We start from the raw sequence: 25,237 nt of genomic DNA, 5'->3' as shown, positions 1-25,237 counted from the left end.
GGATACCCAGTTTGAACCCAAAGTAAATGGGTAAAGCTTAGTCAAATTATTGTGAAGGCACAAGGAGTGATGGCAGGGAGAGAATAAGAAACTCACGACAAAGCTTTTCTTTCTTTCTTTCTTTTTCTTCCTTCCTTCCTTCCTTGAAACTGTTGCCCACAGTCTCTTTCCTACTGTTATTCTTTGCTTTGGCAACACATTGACCTTACAAATGTGTCTGCTGCTTTCCTGGAGAATGAGATCCCAGGAAAATTACTCGTCTTTCTTTCCAGTTATCTTTTCCTGCCTCTTAACATTCAGCTAACAGGCTGCATCTCAGAAATAATTATTATTCTCCAGATTGAAGTCAGGACTTCAGAGCATGTTTCATGCCAAAAAAAAAAAGAAGAAGAAGATAGAAAACATGATTAGAGACAAATATGCTGAAAAATAAAATATGAAAGGATTGAAATCTCCTTGTTCGGAACTGCAGTCTTTTATCCCATGTTTCTGAGGTCTGATCCAAAGATCACTGAAGTCAATAGCGACAAAGGATCCTGTGGCACCTTATAGACTAACAGACGTATTGGAGTATAAGCTTTCGTGAGTGAATACCCACTTCGTCAGGTGGCCAGCACATCCCTAGGCCAGCACCGCTTCCCGCAGCCCCCATTGGCCTGGGATGGCGAACCGCGGCCAGTGGGAGCTGCGATCGGCCGAACCTGTGGACGCTGCAGGTAAACAAATCATTCCAGCCCGCCAGCGGCTTTCCCTGGCGGGCCTGTGCCAAAGGTTGCCGATCCCTGCACTAGAGCTTTGTATTCAACGAGCTTTGGATCAGACCCCGATGAAGTTTCCTTCCTAGTCTTCACATGGGTGTAGATATGATTCAACAGGTGACTTTTCCACCTCCTCATTCAGATACTTAACAATTGGTGTTTCGAGGTGGTTGGAATTCCTATTATTTCTCATTTGTATTACAGTAGCATGTACCCTGTACATACACATAATAAAGAGCCAGTCCCTGCCCCAAAGACCTTACAATTAAAGAAACAACACAAATGGTAGAATAAAGTATATAGTTTTATCCCCATTTTAATGGGGAACCAAGACACAGAGATTTAGGGCTTGTGTCTTATTCAGAAAGAAGGAAAACTGATACTCTGGGGGACAATTGAGAGACTTGGACATTCCTCTCAGCCAGTCCTCTGTGCCCTTCCTAAGGTGCTCACCCCACCCTTTGGGAAACACTCCTAGTGTCTGAGCAAGTAAGGGTCAAGAACGAGGACAGGATAATGTCCAGCTTTGACTGACAATATCGCAACACTCCCAAATTTCCCTCGACTGAAACACAAACTAATATTATTGTTAATGACTGATATATAAATAACATTACTAGTGAACAGCAAATAATTCATTAGACAACATTTTCCTGTTTGCCAATTCCCAGGGAGCCGGTTTTGTAATTCTCAGATATGGATAGCTCACACATCATCAAGATTCAAACTCTGAAACTGGGGCTGTGTTGGCTAATTATACGTCATGTGATGGTTTCCATGCCTTGACTATTTTTCACGTATAACTAAACGCTGTCCCATTTCCTCTCTAGCATACTATTTCTTTGGCCTAACTGGGTCAAATGCTCAAGGTGCTGAGGATCTGGAGCTTCCATTGTCGTTAATGAGAATTGCAGGTGCTCAGCAGGTGCTCCACACCTCTCAAGATCTGACCACCATTAAGCTGCTATATGATGAAGGGTGCTATATAAAATAGGGGTGGCCCAAACTGTTAGGTATAGAAGACCTGATCCTGTCACAGGAGGAACTCCGTAGGACACATTAGCTTTGATGAGAACTGAGACATTCAAAAACATGCTGAGCTGCTCAGCCCTGGGCTTGAAGTTTCACTCCAGGGTGCTGCACTACAGTGTACTCTACTGTATAAACATGTCTGTGGTACTCAGCAAGTACTTCTCTTTGTGCTGCAGAACATCACATGAACAGTTTTGGTCCAGGCTACAGGACTCAGAAGTAAAATGCATGTAAATACTGTTATGGCACACTCCAGTATTTCCCCTCCCCTCCATTTCTCCTCTTTTGTTGCCAGGTTGCTGCTTATACCTTCTGCCTATCTCCCTCTGCTATTTCCCAAGCCCAAATAAGATTGGTTGTTATTTTTCATTGATGTCTGTATTGCCATATAAAACTGCACATTGTGCTTTCTACCCTATAGGATGCTCATTTTTTTTAGCAAGCTATAAATCAGAATGAGCGGGAAGTGACAGCGATTAGAGGAGAGACAGATCCTACAACGACCAGCTACTGATTGCAATCTTCAGCTAATAAACACTGCTGATAATAATAAGAACAAAGCCCCACACACTCATATGCACACAGACACACATTCACAAAAAGCCCTCACCCCCCAACAATAAAATGTAATAGATTAATGTGGATGTTTGAAGAGCCCTTTGAACAACTACTGGTGCAACGCTCATGAGAATGTCCTTCAACATCAGGCCCAACTGGCTAGCAGTACAGAAGCTTGGGAATGGGATAGCAGGGGTGTTGCAGGTCAGGACTGAGTTGGTTTACAAGAGTCGTGTGTGTGTGTGTGTGTGTGTGTGTGTGTGTGTGTGTGTGTGTGTGTGTGTGTGTTGTGTGTGCTCCAGTCCACAGCAGCAGGGGATACCACAGATCAGGGAGAGGGGTGAATTGGCAGGGCTGGCCAAGGGCTCAGGACTGAAACAACAGCTGCTGCAAGACAGGATTGAAGTATAATAGAACCATGTAGGGTTTTAGGACAGGGATAGCATGGGGTCCTTGTCAGTGCCAGCGTGCACCGGCTGATCTGGGATTTGGGAGGGGGGGAACCTTGAATAAAACCTGCCCATGCTGCCTGCTATGCTATGGGTCCCTACTTTTCACAAACACACTCCCCCACACAAAATGCTCATAAAAGATTGAACGGAAAGGAATTAGGGACAAGCTTTCATCGATGAGCTGTTAGAGAGAGATCGGTTAATGACTGTCTGTGCACAATGCATCAGCAACAACCGGCATTGGCAGGGCTGCTATCAGTGAATATTAGTTTAGAACAGTACAGATGCAAGAGACCACCTTTAGCAGAGCTGATTAGTGAATGACAATGGGCCGGGAGAAGCGAGTTTCCCTACAGCAGGCTGAGCTGGGTTCTGGCTGAGCCTGAGAGCCCTTTCCCTCATTGCTCCCACTTAATCTCCCTCTCTCTAAATCCCTCACCAGTCTTTGTTTCCCTTCAGCCACTTGTAAGGCCTCTTTGTTGTGACTGAAAGAAGGAAACAGCGGATGTGTTAACTCACTTTATTAAGAGCCAATGGAAGGAGCTCTTCTTCTGCCTGCACAATTTATATGGTCTGCGCTCTCAAAGGTCCTGATCCAAAGTCCACTGAAATCAATGGGAGTCTTTCCACTGACTTGCATCAGGCTCATAGGGCATGCAGAGTTGCTAGTCACACTCTTGTGAGCACTTTATAGCTCATTGAACTAGACGGGCACAAACTCTGGAGTGGACCTTAGAGTTCATGGAACCAGAGTTCCCACCTTTCCCGGCCATTCTATACGTTCCGGTAGGATTGTTAAAAAGTGTTATTAAACCGTGCCTGGACAGAAAAGGGTTAGACTCAAAGAATGAAGGGGAGAGGAGATTACAGCCATAGACTATGTCTTCACTGCCAAAAAAGGTGTGCTTTGATAGCAAGACAGCTATCTCGCTGTAAAATCACAGTGGAGACAAGGGGCTGTCGTTTTTACCTCAAGGAGATCGCAGATCAGGGGCATGGTGTTGATTTTGACTAATTACACTGAGATAAAAACCACCTGTGCCTGGTTTCCACTAGGAATTTACATCGAGACAGCTAACTCAAGTTAGCCATGTTGCTGTAAAAACAATGAAGGCTTACTGGCATAGTGAGTGAGGGGATATGCTGTCTGTATGCAGGAGGACAGGTAGATGTAGTGTAGCTACTTCATATCTCCTAGAAATGGTATTGTTGCCATTGAGAGATTGCTTCTTGTATATTACAGCTCCCATGCTGATTTGTTAAAACCATCAAAGGCCACCCTGCATAGCATCTGACATGCGAGAGAATACTTTCATTTCTTTGGTTCTTGCCTCTTGCAACATAGGAAAACACCCTCTCTGCATTAGCCTTCCATCCACAGGCAAGAGTGTAACAGGGTTGGTGCAACCCATTAATTCGAAAGTCAGAGGTTGAGAGTCTCACTAATCAGCCTGACGATTTTGGAGGGCAGTAGGTATTTACTGAAGATGAAAGATGCCCATTGGAACACTTGACTTCACTCAAACAACCTTGAAATTTGAATACCCAGACAGTCCTAAGTGGTGAATATGGAGCTCAAAATGTTTCTGAGTGTGGTTTGATTGCATTCATGCTGGGAAATATTGAAAAGCGAGGGCAGGAAAAGGGTACCTCTGAGAGCAGGGGGCCTTTCGCTGAAGGATTTGCTCTTGTTTCCACTGGTACTTACCTTTGGCTTATTAGTCCATTAAAAATGTATTATAAAATACATTCCCCTCCAGATTCATCACCAGCTCTATTGTGTTGCAGTGTGTTAGTTTGCTATAGTTCACACCCTGCTACACAGGATCACTTTACACTCGAAACATGGTGACACCGATCAGCAACAGAGTCTGCATAGCACTGCTACAGCACATTCAATGCCAGGATCCTGCACAAGTGAGATCTTTAATTTTGTTCTATGCTCCCATCACCATAACATCTGGGTAAATAACAAAGATGGAGGGATTTATCTTCCACACCACAAGTGCTGCATAACAGCACTGAAGCACGAGGTAAAACATGATCAGGACAGGGAGTGCATAAGAATCTAATCCCACTTTACTGCATGGCTGCCAAATTATTCCTGCCTGCTAGCTGGAGTGAGGCTCAAGAGGGAAGAATGTAGCTAAGTGTCTTGTTAGCATGAGGCGGCTCACACTTAAACCTACATCTCCTCAGAAACACACTCTGCCTTGCCTGCACCCTCACCTATTTCTTACCTTATAGGAATGAGGGAGCATGTAGGGAGCCTGAGAAATACAGCCTGGAGGACAATATGCTTTGCCTTATTTTTATTTGCATTAGCTTCCACTCCCCCTTGCAAAGGACAAAACAACCTTACACACACTGCTGCTCCCCACACCAGGATTCGCAAGATCAAGGCTTCAACTGCTCACAGTGGAAAGAGCCCCCATCCTTGAGTTAGCCCCACCAATCCTGACTTGGTGATGCAAATGGGGAAGGAACCACTTTTGTTGTCAGGTATGTAGTGGTAGACATTGCTAGCTGTGGTGCCAATTCTACCAGCCTTTTTGGCATATCACTATTGCCAGATAAATCCAGGACTGGAGAGAAACCCACTGGAGTTGGGGAACAGAACTGCGTGCCCCCAGAGCAGCCCATACCAATCCTGACTTCAGTAGTTATCTCGGTGGAAACTCTCTTTCTGAACTTTGGCAAGAGCCTAATTAATGAGTTAATTCCCTGTTAATCTATTCTCTTCTTTGTGTCTGTTTCATGATTAATTTAGTTCCAGTGAATTTCCTTTACTGACTGCAGAGTAGAAACACATTTCCTATCCTATTAATCTCCACTTTTGACCCACCTGCTGGGGGCTAAATGGAGGCGAATTCATCCATGCATTCTGTTCCAAAGCCATTACAGCACACAGGGCATTTCTGTGGGAGAGAAGTGGGCTTGAGGAGGTTTCCCATGAATACTTGCACTCCCAGGCTTCACTTGTAGAATCACAAACTTCTTCTAAAGACACTGCAAATAGCATCTCAAGCAGAAGAGATGACTGCAATACTAGGACCTTCCACTGGAGTTTAGCTATCATATCTCCCTGTCCATTTAAAGACAGTATGTGTCATGGTAAATGCACAAAGAATAATTGAGCTCTGAATTATACATCCTAAAAGAGGCTTACAGGATGATATAGACACTGGTGTTGTAGTGACCTCAGCTGGATTAAAAATGTGTCAAGCCTTCCAAAGGGATATATCTCTACAAGCAGATTCATTTGTCAACCAGTCACTTGTGTATGCAGGCCATGATAATGACAGTTCTCTCTCCTGTACACATGGCCAGCCTCTTTCTGCCATCTCCCAAAATCTTTTAGGTTAAAAAAAAAAAAGATAGTCACTCCACCCCAGTGCCTGGAGAGCTGGGAAAAGGAAAGAAGGGTAACAGCACTCACATTCAAGGTTGCTTGCCCTCTGGAAAGGACATTGAAACAGGCTATCTAAGAGATGTGGGAGTTCCCTAACAAGTTCACTCTTCCAAATTCAAATGATATTTTCTGGCCAACCAACGAACCAAGTTCTGATTGTGGGAGTAGGGAGAATCTCCCTTTGATCCCAGGCTTTCCACCCTCTTCTAAGACACAGATGAACTAGCCTACTTGAGAGAGGGTTTTTGAAGGTCAGAGGAGGATCTTCCTTAGCAAAGTGCACTATGGAGTCTTTCAAAAGAAGTACATGAGCAAGTACACACTATCTCCTTTCCTACTCCATGAACCTGGAATTGACACGGATTAATTCACTTTATCATATCGTGCACTGTAGAGATGCGAGTGGTGGTTTCGCTAGATGTCCCTGGACACAAGCTGCATGAATGTCACTTGGCATAATCTCCTCTTACTGTTTCAATGGAATACAATAGTCTCCACTTGCTGTCCCAAATTCTTGTGTAATGCTGTCCTGTGCTGCTATGTTCCTCCACAGAAAAGACTGCACTTCAGCAATGCGTGAAATGATTCATATCCATCTATGTGTGGGTGCACGTGTATACACACATAAATCCTGAGAGGTTCTGAGCATCTGCTGTGAACTCCCAACTCCATTTAAGGCTCCCCTTGAAGTCAGTGGCAAAACTCCCATTGAGATCAATAGGACAAATCCAGGCCCGTTGACTTCTGCAGGGAACTCCAGATGCTGCTCTAGATTTAGCTAATCCTTTGCAGGGTTTGGATCTGCTATTCTGTGAAGTGCTGAGTATCTCTTATGAGCACTTTCATCTCCTATGGCTCTTTGAAACACTTTGGAATCCTTTGGGCTCTATGTAAATATTCTCAGGACTTATCCTTCATTCTAGAATTAGTTTGGGGGGATGCTGCCTGCTTCTGCAAATATAGGATCTGGTCTTAGGTGGTATAAACTCCTGTAATTCCAGTTAAATCAATGGACCTATGCCAATTTACATTAGCGGGGGATCTGGCCCATTGTTCTGAAGCCAGCAGGACAGCATAGTGCTGTTGCAAACTGGGTAGGGGTGCCTGTCAGTAACAAAGAGGTAAGATTAAAGCTGTGTCCTGACATCTCAGGTGATATCCTTTCCATGAAGCAGGCCCAGGTCTTCGGCTTTCACCAGAGTGTTGGGTCTTTATGGCTCCCTTAAATGCTTCCAGAATCATTTTCCTTAACTTCATTTGGGGGGTACAGAAATGACCTTGACTCACATCAGAATGACTCCATTCTCCCTCCCGCCTTCCACCACATTTAAAAACAAAAAGAAACTTGGTCTTGTTTCCCCCTCCCTCCCGCCTTTCTGGTGAAAGTGACTCTCCCTCTGCCTTGAAAAATGCTGGAATAGAAACCTTGTTGCAGAAAAAGTCATCGTGCACTTTTCAAGGCAAAAAAAAAAATCAAACAGCACTGTGAGTAGTGGTATGCAAATGAGGAAGAAGGTGGCAGTAAGGCTGACATCTTCTTAACAATGCTAAACTGTTAATAAGCACCTGGAATAAATTTTGGGAATGAACACAAGGCTGCAGCCTTATAATTCTGGATCCTGATATTGGCTAGGCTGTTCTTTTCCTCTGGGCTTGACATTTGCTAATGTTTGGATTGTCTAAAGGCTGCAATCTGTGTCGGTAACTTTCTACGGTATGCACCACTTGGGACAGCTTACGATTGGGAAAGACTCTATCTTGTCTAGGATTCCTCCCCAGGTCCAGGCATCCCAACACCCCTACCACAGGGAAATAATAAAAAAAAACAGAAACAAAATCTGTCAGGGATTTCTATGTGACATCCAAGTTAGAATAGGGATGCCAGTGATTAGCATCGCAGGCCCTGCAGCTGATGGCACTGTGTGGCAAGGGCATTTTTAATGAGAGATCAAGGACACTGCTTGCTGTTTGTGTGGTTACTTGTTTAAACAGTGTTAACAGCCGTCTTCTTAGCACCCAACCCAGCATCTCATGAGGGAGACAGGAAAGAGAGGCCGGCACAACAAGGCACTGGAGATTTCTATGCAAACAGGTACCCTGCTTTCATGGCTAGTCCCTTCATACCTACAGGGGAAAACATCCCTGAAGGTTCAATAAGCATCTTTTTCTACTGTTTTTTCCCACTTGCTGGCTGTTCAAGGATATGTTGTATGTGTATGGAGGTGCCTGAAATGAGAAGTGGGAAAAGTGATGCTTTGAAGTTGGAAGATCCTCTGAAGGATCCTGGCTCATTATCCCCTGCCAAATGAATTCTTGCTCACATGCCATGGCATTCAGCTTCTGAAAAGTTTTTGGAGCTAGTGAAAGCTGTGCGATTGCAGAGTCTGCAGAACCTTGATGCCAGTGAGGATCACCTCTTCATCGGTCATGACCATGGACACGGCTGAAACTGGCAAAGAGAACTAGGATCTATAGACAGACAGATGCTGAAGAGAACATTCTCAGCTTTGCTGGCTCTTCCAATGCTGAGTCAGGCATGACTAGACTTTCCCAGTACAGCCAGTAAACAGCCTGACAGAAACACGGGTTGCAGGTTCAGCTTTCAATCCCCACTCTCCAGGGCCCTGCATCTGCTGCAATACAAGGTCTGATCCTGCACAAGGAGGTACAGAGTAAGTGCCAGGTGAAAGTAAGAGATGAACAGGAGCCCGGTTCTGTGCCTTCTCATCACTCTTCCCAGAAGTGGCAGTGAAGCCTACACCAGGAGCACTCAGCTAAATGCCTAAGCCCATTTTTTCAGACATCTCCATTTGGCACCCACACTCCCTATTTTTAACCCTATGATCTTGAGAACAAGGAAGCAGGCAGGTAGGGGTTGTGAGACTCACTCCTGTCCAGTGTGCAGGCTAACTGACTTGTGCCTATGCACAGCTGCCGCTCACACTTGTGATGGAGCATCACAACATTTGCTCTCCGCTGTGCACTGCACAATAGCTGAAAGGTTCAAGGCCTTACCCACTAACTGGTTCTTTTTATTGACAATGGCAGTGGCCATAGCTCTACTGGAGGTAGTGGCAGCATTGACTGCAGATTGGAGAGTGGTCCTGGCTATCAGTTTGCCTTCATCTATCAGAGCTTGAAAATGAGGTCTGTCCTGTGGCAGAAAGCTGTCTGTAAAGACCGCAAACTTGGCATTGTTCAGGAAATCATATATATATCATAGTTCAGGAAATTCAGGATAGCGCCTGGTAATTGGCTATCCTGAACTGGAGGCTGGAACGTGAGAAGACCTTTCTCCCCAACAGATCCAGGTGCTTTCCCTTGTTATCAGCAGGAGTAGACTGGGGATGTTGCTGTCTAGCCATTTCAGAAGCAGCATGGATGGTAAGAAATAAAAATTCTGCTCCTTTGGCTGGCATGTAATAGTGCTTCTCTGCCCCTTTGGTGGTAGGAGCGCAGGTGGCAGGGGGACACCAAACTGTCCTAGCTGGCTCCAGTATAGCCTCATTAATGGGGAGAGCTACTCTGATGGGACTGGATGTGTGGCGGACGTCCAAGAGTTTGTGGTGGGAGTCCTGGATCTCCTTTAGAGGAATCTGAAGCTTTCCAGCAACTCTACGGAGAAAGTCCTGGGACTGTCTGAAGTCATCCAGGGAGAGAGGCAGTAGGGGAGGGGAGAAGGAGATGTAATAGTCCCCGCTTTGTCCGGGGATGACAATGGCAGGCTTGCTGGTTCCAATGGAACCCCTGGATCTGCAGCAAAATGCTCCTCCTCCTCCTCTACCGGATCCGGGGACAGATCTGAGTGTCCTCTTACAGAGGAGGAATGGGATGACTCCCTGGAAGAGCGGATCAACTCTGCAGGGGGGTACTGGTCCCACATCCGCCAATATGGCCAGTAGGAGGGGTCGGTAGGTGTTTGTGGGGGCTCCCATGGCATGGGGTACCAGTGGCTCTGAGTTAGATGCAGCAAAGATTGGTCCCAAACCGGTGCTGGTCTTCTGAGTGGTGGAGGACACATAGGATAGGGAAAGAAAGGTTCAATAGGTGGCTCAGAATCTCCCAATGAAGAGAAGGCTGACTCCAATTCCAGTGGCAGCACCATCAGTGCCATTGGAGGGGAGACGTATTCTGCATATGCAATGGGTGACAAACTCCTTCCAATGGTTGATTCCCTCAGAGGTGATATTATCCCCCTGGAAATGGAGGGCCCCAATGGAGGAAGGGAGAATGAAAATGTCCTGTGGGGCAGCGATGGAATCAGATATCCCCAGTGTGAGAGGGGTTCTGTTTGTTGGAGCCACCACAGCCAACAAGGAAGATGGTATCTGGAGTTGACAGTGATTGGACTTTGTTGGTGCCAATGGATCCTGCAGTTTGGAAGGAGCTGAGGATGACAGTACCAATGGAACATGGTCCAATACTGATGGAGCCCAATGCTTATGGTCTTTCTTGTCGTGCCTCTGGGATTTAGGACATACTAAGTCCCCATGGGGCTGAACTGATGGCTTTGTTCAGATCAGAATCTGACTTCTTTGAAGTGGATTTGGAGGAAGACTTAATATCATGCTTATAAGACTGCTTTCTGGCTTCCCAACAAGACCCCACTGTGGGGTCTGAGGGGTTAGATTCTCCCGTACCAGAGTCGGCCATCACAGCAGGAGGTGGCCTCTTTGCTGAATCAGGCTGACATATGGGGAGAGGTGAATGTGTCCCGATTGGAGCCTCATGGCTTTCTCCCTGAGGTATTTGCAGATACAAAGTTCCCACCCTTCTCAGATACAGCTTGGGAACAATCAGCCCATATACTACACCTTGCCACGATGTGGGCTTCCCCAAAGCAGTGCAGGCAGTGCTGGTGGTCATCACAGACCGAGAAGGACAATGGGCACAGAGTTTGAAGCCAGGAGTCCTGGGCATAGTCCGGTACCCAAATGGGACATGGGGGGGATGTCCCATGAGACTAATCTAAAACTAAAAGAGCTAAAAAACACTAAACTGTAAAACTATTAACACTATTAAGACTGTTAAAATAGTTAAACTATTTACAAACTAGATAATTCTTCTTTTGTAGAATGAAGCTGAAGCTGTGGAAACTGGAGGTTCCAACCTGGACCATGCTGTGGTGAGAAGGAACTGGAGAGATGGTTGGTCGACCCCACCCTTTATCACCTCAGTTGGAGGCATAAGGTGAACCAGAGCACATGCATGGACCAACGGACACTACTTTCAAATTTGCCAGCTCCAGATGCATGGTGTGCATGCACAACCCACAGTGGAATGTGACAGGGACCATCACTCGAAAAGAATATCCACAGTTTCATTATTAAGATTATTTTGAAAGTTTATAAACCCTCATGTTTCTGGGTATTAACAAATCACTGACTAACAGAGGATAAGAAGAAATTTCCCACAGGAGCAGGTAATTCTACAGCTGTCCACTATGGCAATTTCTTGTACCTTCCTGTGCGGCCTCTGGTACTGATCACTGTCAGAGATAAGGACTCTACACCAGATGAACCACTGCACTGATTTGCTATGGCAATCCCCATTCTTATGATTCACTTATTCACAGCTGAAAAATAATAATCATGTGTGAGAATGAGAAATAAGATTAAATGCTAGGGAAGGCCTGACAAGATAAATCCAGACGCCTATGCTTTACACAAATTGTTGAGTGCCCCCTGCAGTTAAAAAGAGGACAAAGCAACACAGTGTAATTTTAAATAAGGTTTACTCACACTTGGACCTGAAATGGTCTTCTGTCTTTTAAAGAGATGTGGATACTTTACTGAGGATGTTATAGTACTGCCTCTTTAGAGAAAATCCCAAACCCATATAAGACACCACAGTGATGGGTGTAATATACATTTGTTAGATAGGCTGGACAGATGAAACAGACAGATAAGACAGACAAATAGATACAGAAGCAATGCTCAGTATTCTCCCCTCATTCCTTATGACTCAGGATATTGGTCTGCAAGCAGAATCTGTCTTTTCCTGGCATTCAACTGCTTCTATTGCTTATTCCTCCTCTGAAGCCCATAGCCCCACACTGTGACTCACACCAAGGCAGGGATTTAAGGCAGTAACACTCCGTTAACACTTAAGGGGAAGCTGTTATGGTCTAATAGGTGTATAATGTGCATTAGATAAAGCCACTGATTATGCATGTTAAAAATGGTTTAAGCACATATTTGAAAGGCTGACCATAAAACAGCCATCTGTTGCTCTAAGATTTCAATTTAGCCTTCCAGGAATTAAGTTTTTATCAGTGTAAATTCAAGAGCTCTAAGTGGAATGAATGGAATCAGGAATGGAGGATGCAGCTGTGTAGCAGTGAATTCTCATTGCAGTAGGATGGATATCGAGGCTTGTGCATCCCCCAGTAGCCGTAATGGGAAAGGGCTGCCTCCTTCCTTCCTGCACTGTCCTGACAATGGGCTCACACTCTGACTTGTTCGTTTTTTCAGCACCCATGTGCCGGACAGTTCTGCACTCTCACTAATAAGTGGGTCTATCACCAAAGGGGAGGAGGGGTCCTATGCAAAAAGGATTGGGTGATGGGGGATGCTAGAGCATAAAACAAAGTGTTTTCTCATCTAGTAAGTAAGGCCAGGTATCATTTCACTCTTCAATGTCCTGCAGTCCTGATTGGCAGTCACCACTACTATTCCAGTTTGCACCTCAGCCTGCATCATCCGTTACCATGTGACTCTTAGCCCCACCCTCCACCACACACAGCTGTGCCGACACACCTCAGTCTTGTCCTGCAGCACTGCCATTCTAGTCCAGGGTCCCTCCCACACAGCTCTGCCAATGCACTTTGATGCTGATGCTCTCGGACCTCTCTGGACTAGAGAGCCACATTCATGATGGATTGTTCAATACTACAGATTGGCTTGGGCCACAAAGTGACGCTCCTCATCTGGATCTAGAGCCAAGCTTTATACAGGCTCCAACTACTTGGATCTACAGTTTTGATTTGAGCCCATTTCTACTGGGATGCAGAGAAATAAAAACTAGAACACAAGACTAACATGCTCATTTCACTTGTGCCTTTCCATCCCTACTGTGCTATCTCCACTCCAGCCCAACTCTTATACGCCTTTGTGCCAATGTTAAATTTAAACCAATTTATCCTAATAAATCCAGAGGACCATAAGTATTTCCAGTGGGTGTGTGAGCCAGCTTACATGTATGTGTACATCTGTGTGCGCTCATATGCGTGTGTATGCATGTGCTGGGCAATGAACAACCTGCTCATATTTCTTCCCTGTCTCAGGCTCTCTCTCTCTAGCACGTCTCTCCCTTAACAATCTCTAGAGTGGCAGCAAGAGTCAGGGTCTCTGTGTGAGTCAGAGTCACAATACACTGAGCAGTTGGCGCCTCTGACAGAATATATAATACAGCCGAGATGTCAGCAGAGGTGGCTTCGGAGTGCTTTAAAATGCTGTTTCAATGCCAGCTTTCAACTCCAAATATGAAACATTGTTCACCCACTCCCTTTCCTTCCAGGCAATAACCTCCTTTAGATGCAACTCACCAGCTTAAATTATGAATCTCTCTTTCTTTCTCCTTCCTTTGATCACCTACTCTCTCATTTGCCCTGCTAGGCTCTCTTGATTCCCCCCTCTTGCCCCCCACTAATTACCCATGTAGCAGGAGTCTATTGTCACCAAGGCACCAGTGGCTTAGTCATCCTCACATTTGCATGCCAGGCACCACCCCAAAAGGGGCTGCAGTGAGCTGATCCCCCTGAAAGCAGGCTTATGGTCTACCTGTGAGTATCATAACAGCAGAGCTCTTTGGTACACCCTTAAGCTTGTTGTCTGCATAACTTGCATAGATTGCATCCTTTTGGTCCCAGGAAAGATCGCGCCCCGGGATACTGTCTTCACAGGACACTAGGAAATATTTTCATGGATGAAGTGTAGGGCTAGAAGGAGCCGACACTCCCATGGGCCTTGATTATTATCAGGGTAAGTGTATGCACTGCTGCTGCTGCTGCACAGGAAGAGAGTGGGAGGATCTGATGCCACTGACAGACTGGGGAGAGATTATGAGCCACATGGCCTGGCACTTTGGCTTCATGCATTCTTTGGATTCTTCTCTGTTTGCTGCCTAGGGCTGGCTCATCTGACATTGGGCTCATGGCCTGAGCCCTGGAGCTGGCAGTGTCTCAAATCCAGATCAGAATGTTGTGCCTTGGTCCCATCTCTAGTGTTCCATGTTTACCTCTTGAGCCCACAGGGGACTGGGGAATACTCGGACTCTTGACCAATCTAATTTTCTCTTACATGATTGTCTTTCCTGGAGACTCCATTGAGACTTAAGGATAAATTAAAGGTCACCCTGTATGACAATGACAATAAACAGAACCACTTACTAGGGGGTATGGAGGATAAGTTCTCGGATTTCACAGAAATGTGCTTTCTTCTGAGGGGATGGGAGTGTGTTTCCTCTCAGAACTTTCCTGTCTAGACACCCCCTCACCACAGCGTTTCTTCTGCTCACAGGGGAACTATTCCAATACACGCCAGTGTGACGACTCTGCCAATCCCCTAACTATTACATGCCTCTGGGGTCCATCTTGGAATCCAGGCACCTCCACTTTCAACTGCACCCCATGCAAACTAATGTGCACCAAGACCTTGTGGTCTGTTGCTGATTGTTAGCCATGCTGCTCACCGTGTCCAATCAGCCAGAATATGCCAACCTTGCAAAACCCAGGAGGATTTCCCTCTCCTTTCCACGCATCCACTGTTCACCATTACACCTTCCCTTGAGTAACAGCTGAAAAGAAAGGGCACGGACGATCACAAGCATAGTACTGATAAAGTGGTGTCCTGACTCCTACAACACTGCAAGGGTATAATAGTCCATCTAGTCTGCGATGTCAATTCTTGCTGCACCAGAAAACATCAATGGTCAAAATAAACTGGTCTCATGCCTCCTGCTCCGCCAGCAATGGTAGACAGATAGACCACCTAGTCCTTTACCCTGCTTCCTTCCACAACAGAAAAGAAAAATGGTATGTTTGGTCTGAAATACCACCGCCTGCTGCACTGGAATACACCAATGGCCCATTTAGCCCATTATGCCTCATCATTCCCCATTGGAAAAGACCACCCATTCTGTTCCATCTAAAGTGCTATCCTAGCTTAGGAAGGATGCTTCAGAAGATAGCGTATATCCCCCATAATGCACTTCACTGGTTAATACTCCTTCACGAGAGAGACATCGTCCTGACCCCTGTAGCAATCATCTTTTATTTATCTGCCTAAGTACTTATATGGTCGCTAAGGGTGTGATATCTCATCTGATGCCCTAAAGCACGAGGGTCCAGAGCTCTAGTCATTGTTACACTAGTTAGTGCAGACACAGATACAAGTGATAGGTATGAAAATGTCTAATAACAGGTAAGATCCTACCAATATGCCTCACAGCAGGCCCACCGCAGAAAAGGTGATGTGGAGCCCATATGTCTGCTGGAAATATCTGAGTTCATTATCTGTAGCCCAGTCAAGTCTGTACACATGGGTAATTTGAACAACCTCATCAAGACACATCAGCAAGCAATGCTTCCGTGTGAGTTTGATGTTCCTAGCTTTGATTTCTTCCATTTCCTTCCTTTTTGTTGTTAGATGTTATTTGATAAATTAACCACCTCTCAGGCAGGTGTGTAGGGTCTGAACGCTCCCTGGCACGTCTGGGGCTGCTGTTTGATAACGATCACTGAGAGCACACAGCTCGCAGGTTATTTCCTAATCTAAAAAATCAATAGGATTATATGAAAATGAGCAAGGGGAGGGAGACAGGGATAGTGTTAATGAAAAGCTGCTGTATTACAATGGCCCACCAGTGGAAGCCTACATGAAGTATGCTGGAATATCAAATGTATTAATTACAGGCAGTGCTGCTTGGCTGACCTTCCAAAGAAGTCAATGGGCCCGGACTCTTGTAATACAAAAAAAAGTATGTTGCCGTTTACAGGGTGATCGGGGGAAGGGATGGCAGGAAAGAGCTTCTCATTTCAAATTGCATTGCCATACAATAACCCAGGGTGTAAGCTTGCTCCCCTGGATGCCAGGAACCGGCAGTGTGGCAGATCAAGTGTCTTCAGATCCAATAGGTAAGGCCCTACCAAATTCACAGTCCATTTTGGCCAATTTCACAGTCGTGAGATTTTAAAAATCGTAAATTTCATGATTTCAGCTGTTTAAATCTGAAATTTCACGGGGTTGTAATTGTAGGCGTCCTGACCCAAAAAGGAGTCGAAAGGTTATTGTCGGAGTGGGGGGGAGGGGGTTGCGGTACTGCTACCCTTACTTCTGCACTGCTGCCGGTGGCTGTGCTGCCTTCAGAGCTGGGCAGCTGGAGAGTGCCAGCTACTGGCTGGGAGCCCAGCTCTGAAGCAGATCCACTGCCAGTATCAGTGCAGAAGTAAGGATGGCATGGCATGGTATTGCCACCCTTCTAGGCTGCTGCCTGCAGAGCTGGGCCCTCAGTCAGCAGCCGCCACTCTCCGGCCATCCAGCTCTGAAGGCAGCAGTGCAGAAGTAAGAGTGGCATGGTATGGTATTGCCACCCTTACTTCCGCGCTGCTGCTGGCGGGGTGCTGCCTTCAGAGCTGGGTGCCCGGCTAACTGCTGCCACTCTCCAGCTGCCCAGATCTGAAGGCTGTGCATAAGTAAGGGAGGCAATACCCATTTGGGTCAGGACCCCCAATTTGAGAAACACTTGTCTCCCCTGTGAAATATGTATAGTATAGGGTAAAAGCACACAAAGGACCAGATTTCACAGTTCATGAGGCGTTTTTCATGGCTGTGAATTTGGTAGGGCCCTACCCAGAAGGCAAGAGTGTATTACTCTCCTGTTGGGGAGGCATGTCAATGGAGAGTGATACATGGCCCTAAGGGGCTGGGGGCCTTTCCTGGCCAGCGTAGTGAGGGACCAGCCCAGAGCACATATTCAGATCAACTCACATGGCAAAGATACTGTGCCAGTATATTTAAATAAGAAACTGCTCTTCACAACAAACTCTGCACCAGCTACATGGCACAGCATTTCACGCTGAATTTAATTAAAGCTACTGGCAATTGTACAGCACTCATCGACCCAACATCTGAGCAATGAAGGGAAACGTCTCTGTTTACAGAGATGTTCAGAGGATGGGAGGGGTCTGAATGCATTTAGCCACAGTGGAATTTGTCCAAAAAAGCAGAGTCAAGAAACTAGTCTCATGAAAAGTGCAATAGTGTCTTTCATGGCACTGAATGGTCAGGACCTTAGCTGTATGTCTCAGTCAAAAGATGGGATCTCCACCAGCAGCCCCTATCATCATGCTGATGCACTGGTTCAGGACAGGTCAAAGGACAGAGCTCTACCTACTAAATCACAAATAGCTTACCACAGCGCCCTGGATTTTCCTTGGGTGGGGAGATGCGGAGGCAGGTGTTTGTTCTCCCAGCATAACCTGGCCCACCCTTGGCTAGGATGTGGGAGCTGAGAAAATCACAGCTGGAAGTGGACCAGGGGCAGGTGCCGTTATTAAGCTTTCTGTTTGCCATTAACAGCAGAAACAGGAGTGTTTGCCCTTCGGGGTGGGAGATACAGCTGTTCCCTTGCAGAAAGGTAAGAGACAATGGAGGAACATGAGATGAATCATTGCTGACTCATCAAAAAGGCTCAGTGACACTGCAAATGCCAGCCTCAGCATAGCAGAGGTGTCTCACAAAAATAACTCAGCATGTCTGCTGTACATATGCAACACTTGCAAACATGAGCTGGAGGGAGGAGGGGAAGGGAAGGGAGCCAGACCCATCCATCCAGAGTGGAGGGAAGGTGAAGGTGGAAAATTGTAACGGGTTTTTTTTTCTCTCCTGAACTTGCTGCAAATAGTCACAATTCTCATCCCCTTTTTGGCCATGACAAATGTAAAGCTACTCGGAGAGTGTTGACTAAAACCTAATCGCTTTTACGGCAAATGAGGCATGAAACCTATTGTCAAAAAAACATGATGTCCGAAACATGTGTCGGCACTTCATCTTCCCAGCTGGGAGCTCCTGAAGGTCTGAGCTAACTACAGGGCACAGGGAGAGTCTTGAAAGGCACAGAGCTGCTACGTGGTTTTGTGCCACGCAAGGTGGGAATCATTGTGTTGGGGGTAATCATTGGCTACCCTAACAGGGCAACTATCCAGCTGATTTGTGCTCCTGATAGCAGAGGTGCGAGGGATGGGGGGGAGGATTCAGTACCATGTATTTACAAGGCACTTGCTTTGTATTAATTCTGCCATTACATGGGACTTACCCTTATCTACTCTGCTACTGCATATGAATTACTCCACCGAATCTCCCAAAGCTCATGCTTTAGGGCATAAGCTGATCGCACATACACAGCGCCAAATCTCAAGGCTCTTACTCAATTTTTCCTTAGTCCTTAATCAGGTATAACACACAGGGACTTCAGTTGAAGGTTTTTCTGAGGAAGGGCTGAGTAAAGCCTGAGTAAAGAACCCTGGAGTTAGTCTGGAAAACTCACAGGGTAAACACTACCCCATTACCCAGAGCAATATCTTTTACAGATAATACACCAAACTATTGACTAGGGCCCACGGATAGGCAACCTTTGGCACGCAGCCCATCAGGGAAAGCCCCTGGCGGGCTGGGACGGTTTGTTTACCTGCAGTGTCTGCAGGTTCAGCCAACTGCAGCTCCCACTGGCCGCGGTTCACTGTCCCAGGCCAATGGGGGCTGCGTGAAGCGGCGGCCAGTACATCCCTCGGCCCATGCTGCTTCCCACAGCCCCCATTGGCCTGGAATGGCAACCCAGGGCCAGTGGGAGCCGCCATCGGCTGAACCTGCAGACGCTGCAGGTAAACAAACCGGCCCGGCCCGCCAGGGGCTTTCCCTGACAGGCCGCGTGCCAAAGGTTGCTGATCCCTGGATGAGGCCAAGCATAGCTTCTTTCCACCTTTTTCTGAAGCACCACTCATTGGCTACCAAGAAGGCACTACATTGGATGCAAAGGACCACCGGCCTAATCTGGTGCGACAAATCCCACATTCGTATGGCAACCTTCCATCAGAAAACTTGGTTGCTGGACTGCTATGGTTTGTTCCAATTTACTGACCACTGATTCTGACAGAGCTGAATCAAGTGCACAAAAACAGTCTATTCCCTCCCAGTCATCCCCTTCCCAGCAGTGGGGAAAGAAAGAGACCACTTAGAGAAGGGGAGGATTACAAGACATGTATAGATATAAACCCTGACAGGTGGAAATGTTTGCTGTCGGGGGCTGACATGCCAAGTCAATGCCAAGCACACCAGACACCCAGGGCAAAGGCAAACATGTGCAGGAGACAAACTGCAGGGATTTAAAAAATAAAAGAAATGGACAGAGACATCTGTGAGGACTAGAAGATCTGACTCCACTAACTGGGACCTACAAGAGTTTCACATGAGTCATTTAGTTAATTAAGTCTGGGATTGAACTATACCCAGTGCTGGATTAATTTCTCGTTTCATGGTTTGCCCTGTCACCCTGAGTACAGTGGTGATGAATGCTTTAGGCATGTGTATACAGGAGACAGACTAGATTAAGTTAGACAGACAGACAGAGACACATAGATAGATAGATTTCATGTATGTACCTCTTTGATGTGCCACTGCTGAGGGAACAGAACCCAAACTCAGTTGTGTCTAACTCCTTTGGTACCAGTAGAGAGTCTCACCTGACCTTCATTACCCCAGAGCTACACTAAAGTCAAAGGAATCACACCAGTAACTCTGATGAAAGTTGGTGAAAGTGCAACCAGAGGCGAGCCCAGAATAAATAAGGGGCTTTGTACTGGAACATAAAATGTAACAGTCTGGTAATGGAATTAGTTTGTAAGTCACCAGTTGCTAATGAGTCTGTGCTGAGTGCTGTCATAATGGCTCTATGTTCCTTTCCTGCTCTTTGCAACAAATTCAGCAGACACAGCCCCTGAATAATCCATCCTGGGTTTTATGCAAGACCCAGAGCTAAACCACAACAGTTTGGAATTGCTTAGCTACTCCACACAGACCATCAGAAAAGCAAGGGCTATTAAATGAAGGCTGCTAATCCTTTACCTTAACCCTGAGTCTTAGTCCAGTGTTTCTAGTGACACGGATGTAACCCCTGGGTCACTGAATGGCCAGTCATATCAGTTACAGGTATAGCCCTGTATACATGTGAGTGTGCATTCAGGTGTGCATGGATGAATATATGCAAATTTAGGACATGATGGAGGAACCATCCCTCATGCATGTGAATAAGTGCCCACCATTGTGAGTACGGGTTGTTGCACAATCAGGTGTTTATTTCTCATTTGGGGTGTATTTATCTCCTTATAGAGGGTGTAATAGTGTGTAGTTCTCATATATCCTCTTTTGACATGTCACAAAATTGGGTAGACTCATTTTGAATTTTTGTCTAGTTCAGTGTTTCCCAAACTTGTGATGCTGCTTGTTTAGGGAAAGTCCCTGGTGGGCCAGGCCAGTTTGTTTACCAGCTGTGTCCGCAGGTCCAGCCGATCGCGGCTCCCACTGGCCGCGGTTTGCTGCTCCAGGCCAATGGGAGCTGCTGGAAGTGGCAGCCAGTACGTCCCTCGACCTGCACCGCTTCCAGCAGCTCCCATTGGCCTGGAGCAGTGAATCACGGCCAGTGGGAGCTGCGATCGGCCGAACCTGTGGACGCGGCAGGTAAACAAACCGGCCCAGCCCAGTTTGGGAAACACTGGTCCAGTTCTAGTGAAAATAAAAGGCCAGGAATAAAACCCTTGTCTTTAAAAACATGAAGGTAAAAAAAAATTGTCAAGGGACAAATTTGGAACAAAAATCTTCATTCAGCTCAGGGGACAATTTCACCTTATTGGCAGCAAAAAGTTATGTGTCAAAGAAAATGAGTTGTTTTCACCAAGGTTTGACCATCGGTTCCCAAAGATGCTTGAAAATTCTCCAGTGTCACAGGTGCAAACTGTTTCAGCAGAAATCACCAGGCAGTGCTGTTACACATATGTTTACAAGTTCTTTTGTTAGTGTGGAAGCAGCGCACAGTCTTTGGAGACATGCTGTGTTGTTGTTCCTTTTGTGATGTAGTTTCCTTTTGGGAAAGCTGTCACAAATAGCCGGAGAGTTTGCTGCCTGCTTTGCTCTTGCTATCTCCAGTCATTTCTTGGGACAGAGTTGCTTCCTGGGAATTGGGCTCTGGTGTTGCTCCTGAGATTTCTGGAAGAGGGGTTTGGCTAGGTTCCATTTGTAACCACGCCTGCTCCAGGACTGGCGTATATAGAATAAATAAAAGAAGCTGCATTCAAACAATACCTAGACTCTGCCTGGCTGATTTCTCTTCCAGTGGGAAACCAATCTGCAAGGCCTCAAAATCTACTACCACTTGGCAAAAGGGGCAAAAATACTTTGGGTAGTTTCACTCCACCCTACTTATACGCTCAGTAGCAGAGAGTATAACAGACCACAGAATATAACACACCTTTGTTGTAATCAAAAGACAATGACAGCATAGGTATTAAACCACCAAAACTTTACTCTCTTGCAAGCCCAAAAGCATACATCTACACTAGCAAATTTCATAGCTGCAATTTTCTGTTAGTGCAACTCCACTGTTAATAGCAACACTGAAAACACTAGTTGAGGTAGGACTCCCATGTTCTTACCACTGTCATCTAACCCTGCACTGCGTAAGACTGGAGTACAGGGGCAGTTAAAAAACCTGCACCCTGTCTTCACTGCAGCTTCCCCCATTGTTACTACTACTACTGAAGCTGCTCTGGTGGGAAATCATTCCTGAATACTTTGCTAGTGTATATCAGACCTAGGAAGAGCTATTTTCCTGTCTGTAGACAATGTGCATTCTGCACACTGCATTTTTACACTCCTTCCAGTAGAGTTCCTACTCATATTCTGGAGTGCATGAGGCACGTCTCTCAACTAAAGTCACATCAACTCTGCAGTTGAATTTTGATGTGCTGAACTGAAATCACTACATTGCACAACCATTTCCATTTGATCATTTATAAAGAACTTTATATGTTATCAAACTTTCTGTTTCATGTGTTCCTGCTCCACATTCCCACAACAAGCGCTTCCAATAGCATATCACTGGGTGGCATTCAAAATTCAGTGACTTACCTGATTTGCGAACACATGTTTAGCATACAATTCCAGTTGTTCTGCCCACCCAAGCCCAAAGATAGTTCCTGTGAGTACTTGCAGGTGTCACTCTGCCTAACACTCTCAGCCAGTGACATTACATCACTAGATGATGGTGACATACTAATTAATGCCAGGCAAATTTCAAAGGGACTACTGGTTCCACTTGGGTAGACACCTAACAGTTCATGTCCTTATCCTACATGGATTTAGATTTCTGTGTTATGGGAATCTTGCAAGATCAGTTGAAATTTTTAGTATAACTTATTTTAAACTCAAGGACTCATAGACTTAAAGGCCAGGAGGGGCCCATCATGATCATCTAGTCCGACCCCAACTGCACATGGCTAAAAAAGAAACAACTGTGTGTGAATAAGTATGCTTCCTATTATTTTGGTACACCCAGTTCCATTCTCATCCAAGACTGTAAAGGGCTGAGGTGAATGAACATCACAATAAAACCAAGCAAATAAAATAACAGAATTTCAAATCTTTTCATCTAAAAAAGATTCCACTTAATTGTAGGCAAAAAGGCCAGGATCAGTTCTGGCCTAACCAGTTCCACCTGACCTACTGGCTTTATTTCATTGCCCAGCTTCAGTAGGTGTTTGGATTTTTTTCCTCCCCGTTTGAGAAGTTATTGTATCTCAAAGGCTTATGCAGCTCCAGTTCCAAAGTCAGGGTTTGATTAATGCCTGGAATCTGTCTGTCTGGCCAGGCTTGAGCGGTTCTCTCTAATGACACGCTGATTGCTTGTCGGAGGGCTGTTCGCGGCACAGTCAGTGTTTGGGATACACAGTAATTGCTTCATGTTCACATGTACGAGTGAGCATGACTAATCCAAAGGAGCATCTCTATTTTTTAGACTTTTTCATTCCTCCCTCCATAAACATTAAAAATGATGAACAAGGTTGTAAATACGGTCTCCAGCATGGAGAACAGGTGGTACTAATGGCAGTTAAGTATCCCTGAAGGGGAAGACTGGAAATCCACTATAAATTACTGGGGTATTTCTACTACACAACTTGCCTTTTTCACTGGTGAGAGCGAAAGAATCTGTTGATGAAAGACCCGTAGGGGTAGCGTTGACTCGTATCAGTCACTGGGTTTTCTTTTTCCATCACTTTTTGAAAAACATTAGTTTGATCCATGCACATGTCACTGGCAAGTGAGAATGGTGATGCTGCATAGAAATCTCCCTATCTCCTCAGACACCTGAGTTTATGTTCTTTGTACTCTGACATACATCCAAGTCAAACTCTCCTCTCACTTACACTGAAGCAACCCCGCTGACATCGAGTGCAATGGAATTGCACCCAAGATAGTCAGAGCAGAATTTAGCACTTTAAGAAGAGAAGCTTCTCCAAAATAATCAGTAGGGTCAAGGTTTCACTGTGTGGGTCACAGACCCACAAGCTGACTCTCTAAGAGTGTCCAATTCTTTGAGGTGCGGAGTTGTGAGCTCTTTGCCCCTTCCAGAATCAAGCCTAGAATTTCTAATGCTGGCTGACATGCTCCTTTCTGAATTTGCAGTATACTCAGTCCCTTCCCTGCAGCTCGCAGAGAATTATTTCCTTGTGGGAGACTCTTCAGGGAGCCTTTTATTGGTGATGGAAACAGATTCTGATGGGGAGAGTGTCCCTTCCTCGAACAGCTAGGAAGAGGATTTGTGAGACCCACCCCAGACAGAGAATCCTTCGGGGCGATGTCACTACGATGAATGGAACAGAAGGGAAAGTGAGTGGAAAGTCTGAGAGGACCATCTCCTTCTCTACCTGATTTACCCAGTCGGAAGGGTGCAGGTCAGGGCAGCACTGCTAACCTCACAGACTGCTGCCTCCACCATGGGTTTCTTTAGGAATTAGTTGTCTCCTCATTAATAATGAGCATCTCAGCCTGTGGCTGAGGCTGGTGCTGTAAATGTGGAACTAAGACTATTCCCTGCCAACACCCCTCCAGAGGAGGACTCTCTAGTAATGCTCTCACTCTGACCTTTGTGCCCAACGGTCTGCAATCTCCTCCTCCGGATCCAGCAGGGCTGCTGCCTGAGCCATCAGCTTCTTGCTGCAGGGCAAGGACTTGAGCTGCAGGATGAGGAGTCCCAGGCAGAACTTGGCTCCCATTTCCTCCAGCTCTCGCATTCCAACCTGCAGGCCCTGTCGGTAAAAAACAGAAGCCTAGAGTGATGAGTCTGGAATCACTCAGCTCAGGGTAGAAGAGTCACTATCTCATATAGGCTACTGCTCTCTGGAGTATTCCTCCGGGTAGGAAAGTCTAGAGGTAGGACAATGAAAGGAACCAGACAACACTCCAAAATGTTGAACCCACGTGCTCACTCCATTGGTCAAAGATTGCAAACACCTATTTTTACTTTGCACTTGCTCCATATACATTTTTTTGTGTGCAGCAAGATTTACAGTCATTAACAGGGTCCCCTGGCCTCTGTGTTACAGATGGGGAAACTGAGGCAGAAAGTTCAAAGGACTTGTCTATGGCTGCAGAGTGAGTCACTGTAAGACAAGTATTCATGAGTTCCTGGCTCCACGCCCAGTCCTGCACTCAGAACATTAGACCACACTTCCTCTCTGTTAAAGCAAGAGTTGTCTCCTTGAGCCATGGGAAAGCAAATGGGCTGTGCCACTGTAAGCTGTCAGCAGTGGCAGAGATAAAAAGGAAGGAGGGGGAAAAGATCTTTAACAAGTTACGAATAGTTTACAAAAATCAATAACAAAGTAATTACAAAATAACAAACACCTCTGAGGAGCTTCCCCTTCTACTAAACACTGGTGTCTCCCTGGCAGAGGCAGGCTGAGGTTGCAAACTGTG

General features: G+C 45.9%; 1 protein-coding gene across 1 annotated transcript in view; it reads right to left on the bottom strand.

Annotated features, from left to right (window-relative positions):
• The window catches only part of AGBL1 (AGBL carboxypeptidase 1), a 371,053-nt gene that overhangs the window by 78,924 nt on the left and 266,892 nt on the right, over nt 1-25,237 (bottom strand). The window contains exon 22 of the mRNA XM_039493279.1: nt 24,404-24,567. Within this exon, the coding sequence (XP_039349213.1) occupies nt 24,404-24,567 (164 nt within the window). The remainder of the gene's footprint in view (nt 1-24,403; nt 24,568-25,237) is intronic.

The sequence above is a fragment of the Mauremys reevesii genome, linkage group 10 (genome assembly GCF_016161935.1).
Source record: "Mauremys reevesii isolate NIE-2019 linkage group 10, ASM1616193v1, whole genome shotgun sequence".
Classification (NCBI taxonomy): Eukaryota; Metazoa; Chordata; order Testudines; family Geoemydidae; genus Mauremys; species Mauremys reevesii.
The sequence above is the reverse complement of the archived record's forward strand: the minus strand, read 5'-3'. Positions and strand labels throughout refer to the sequence as shown.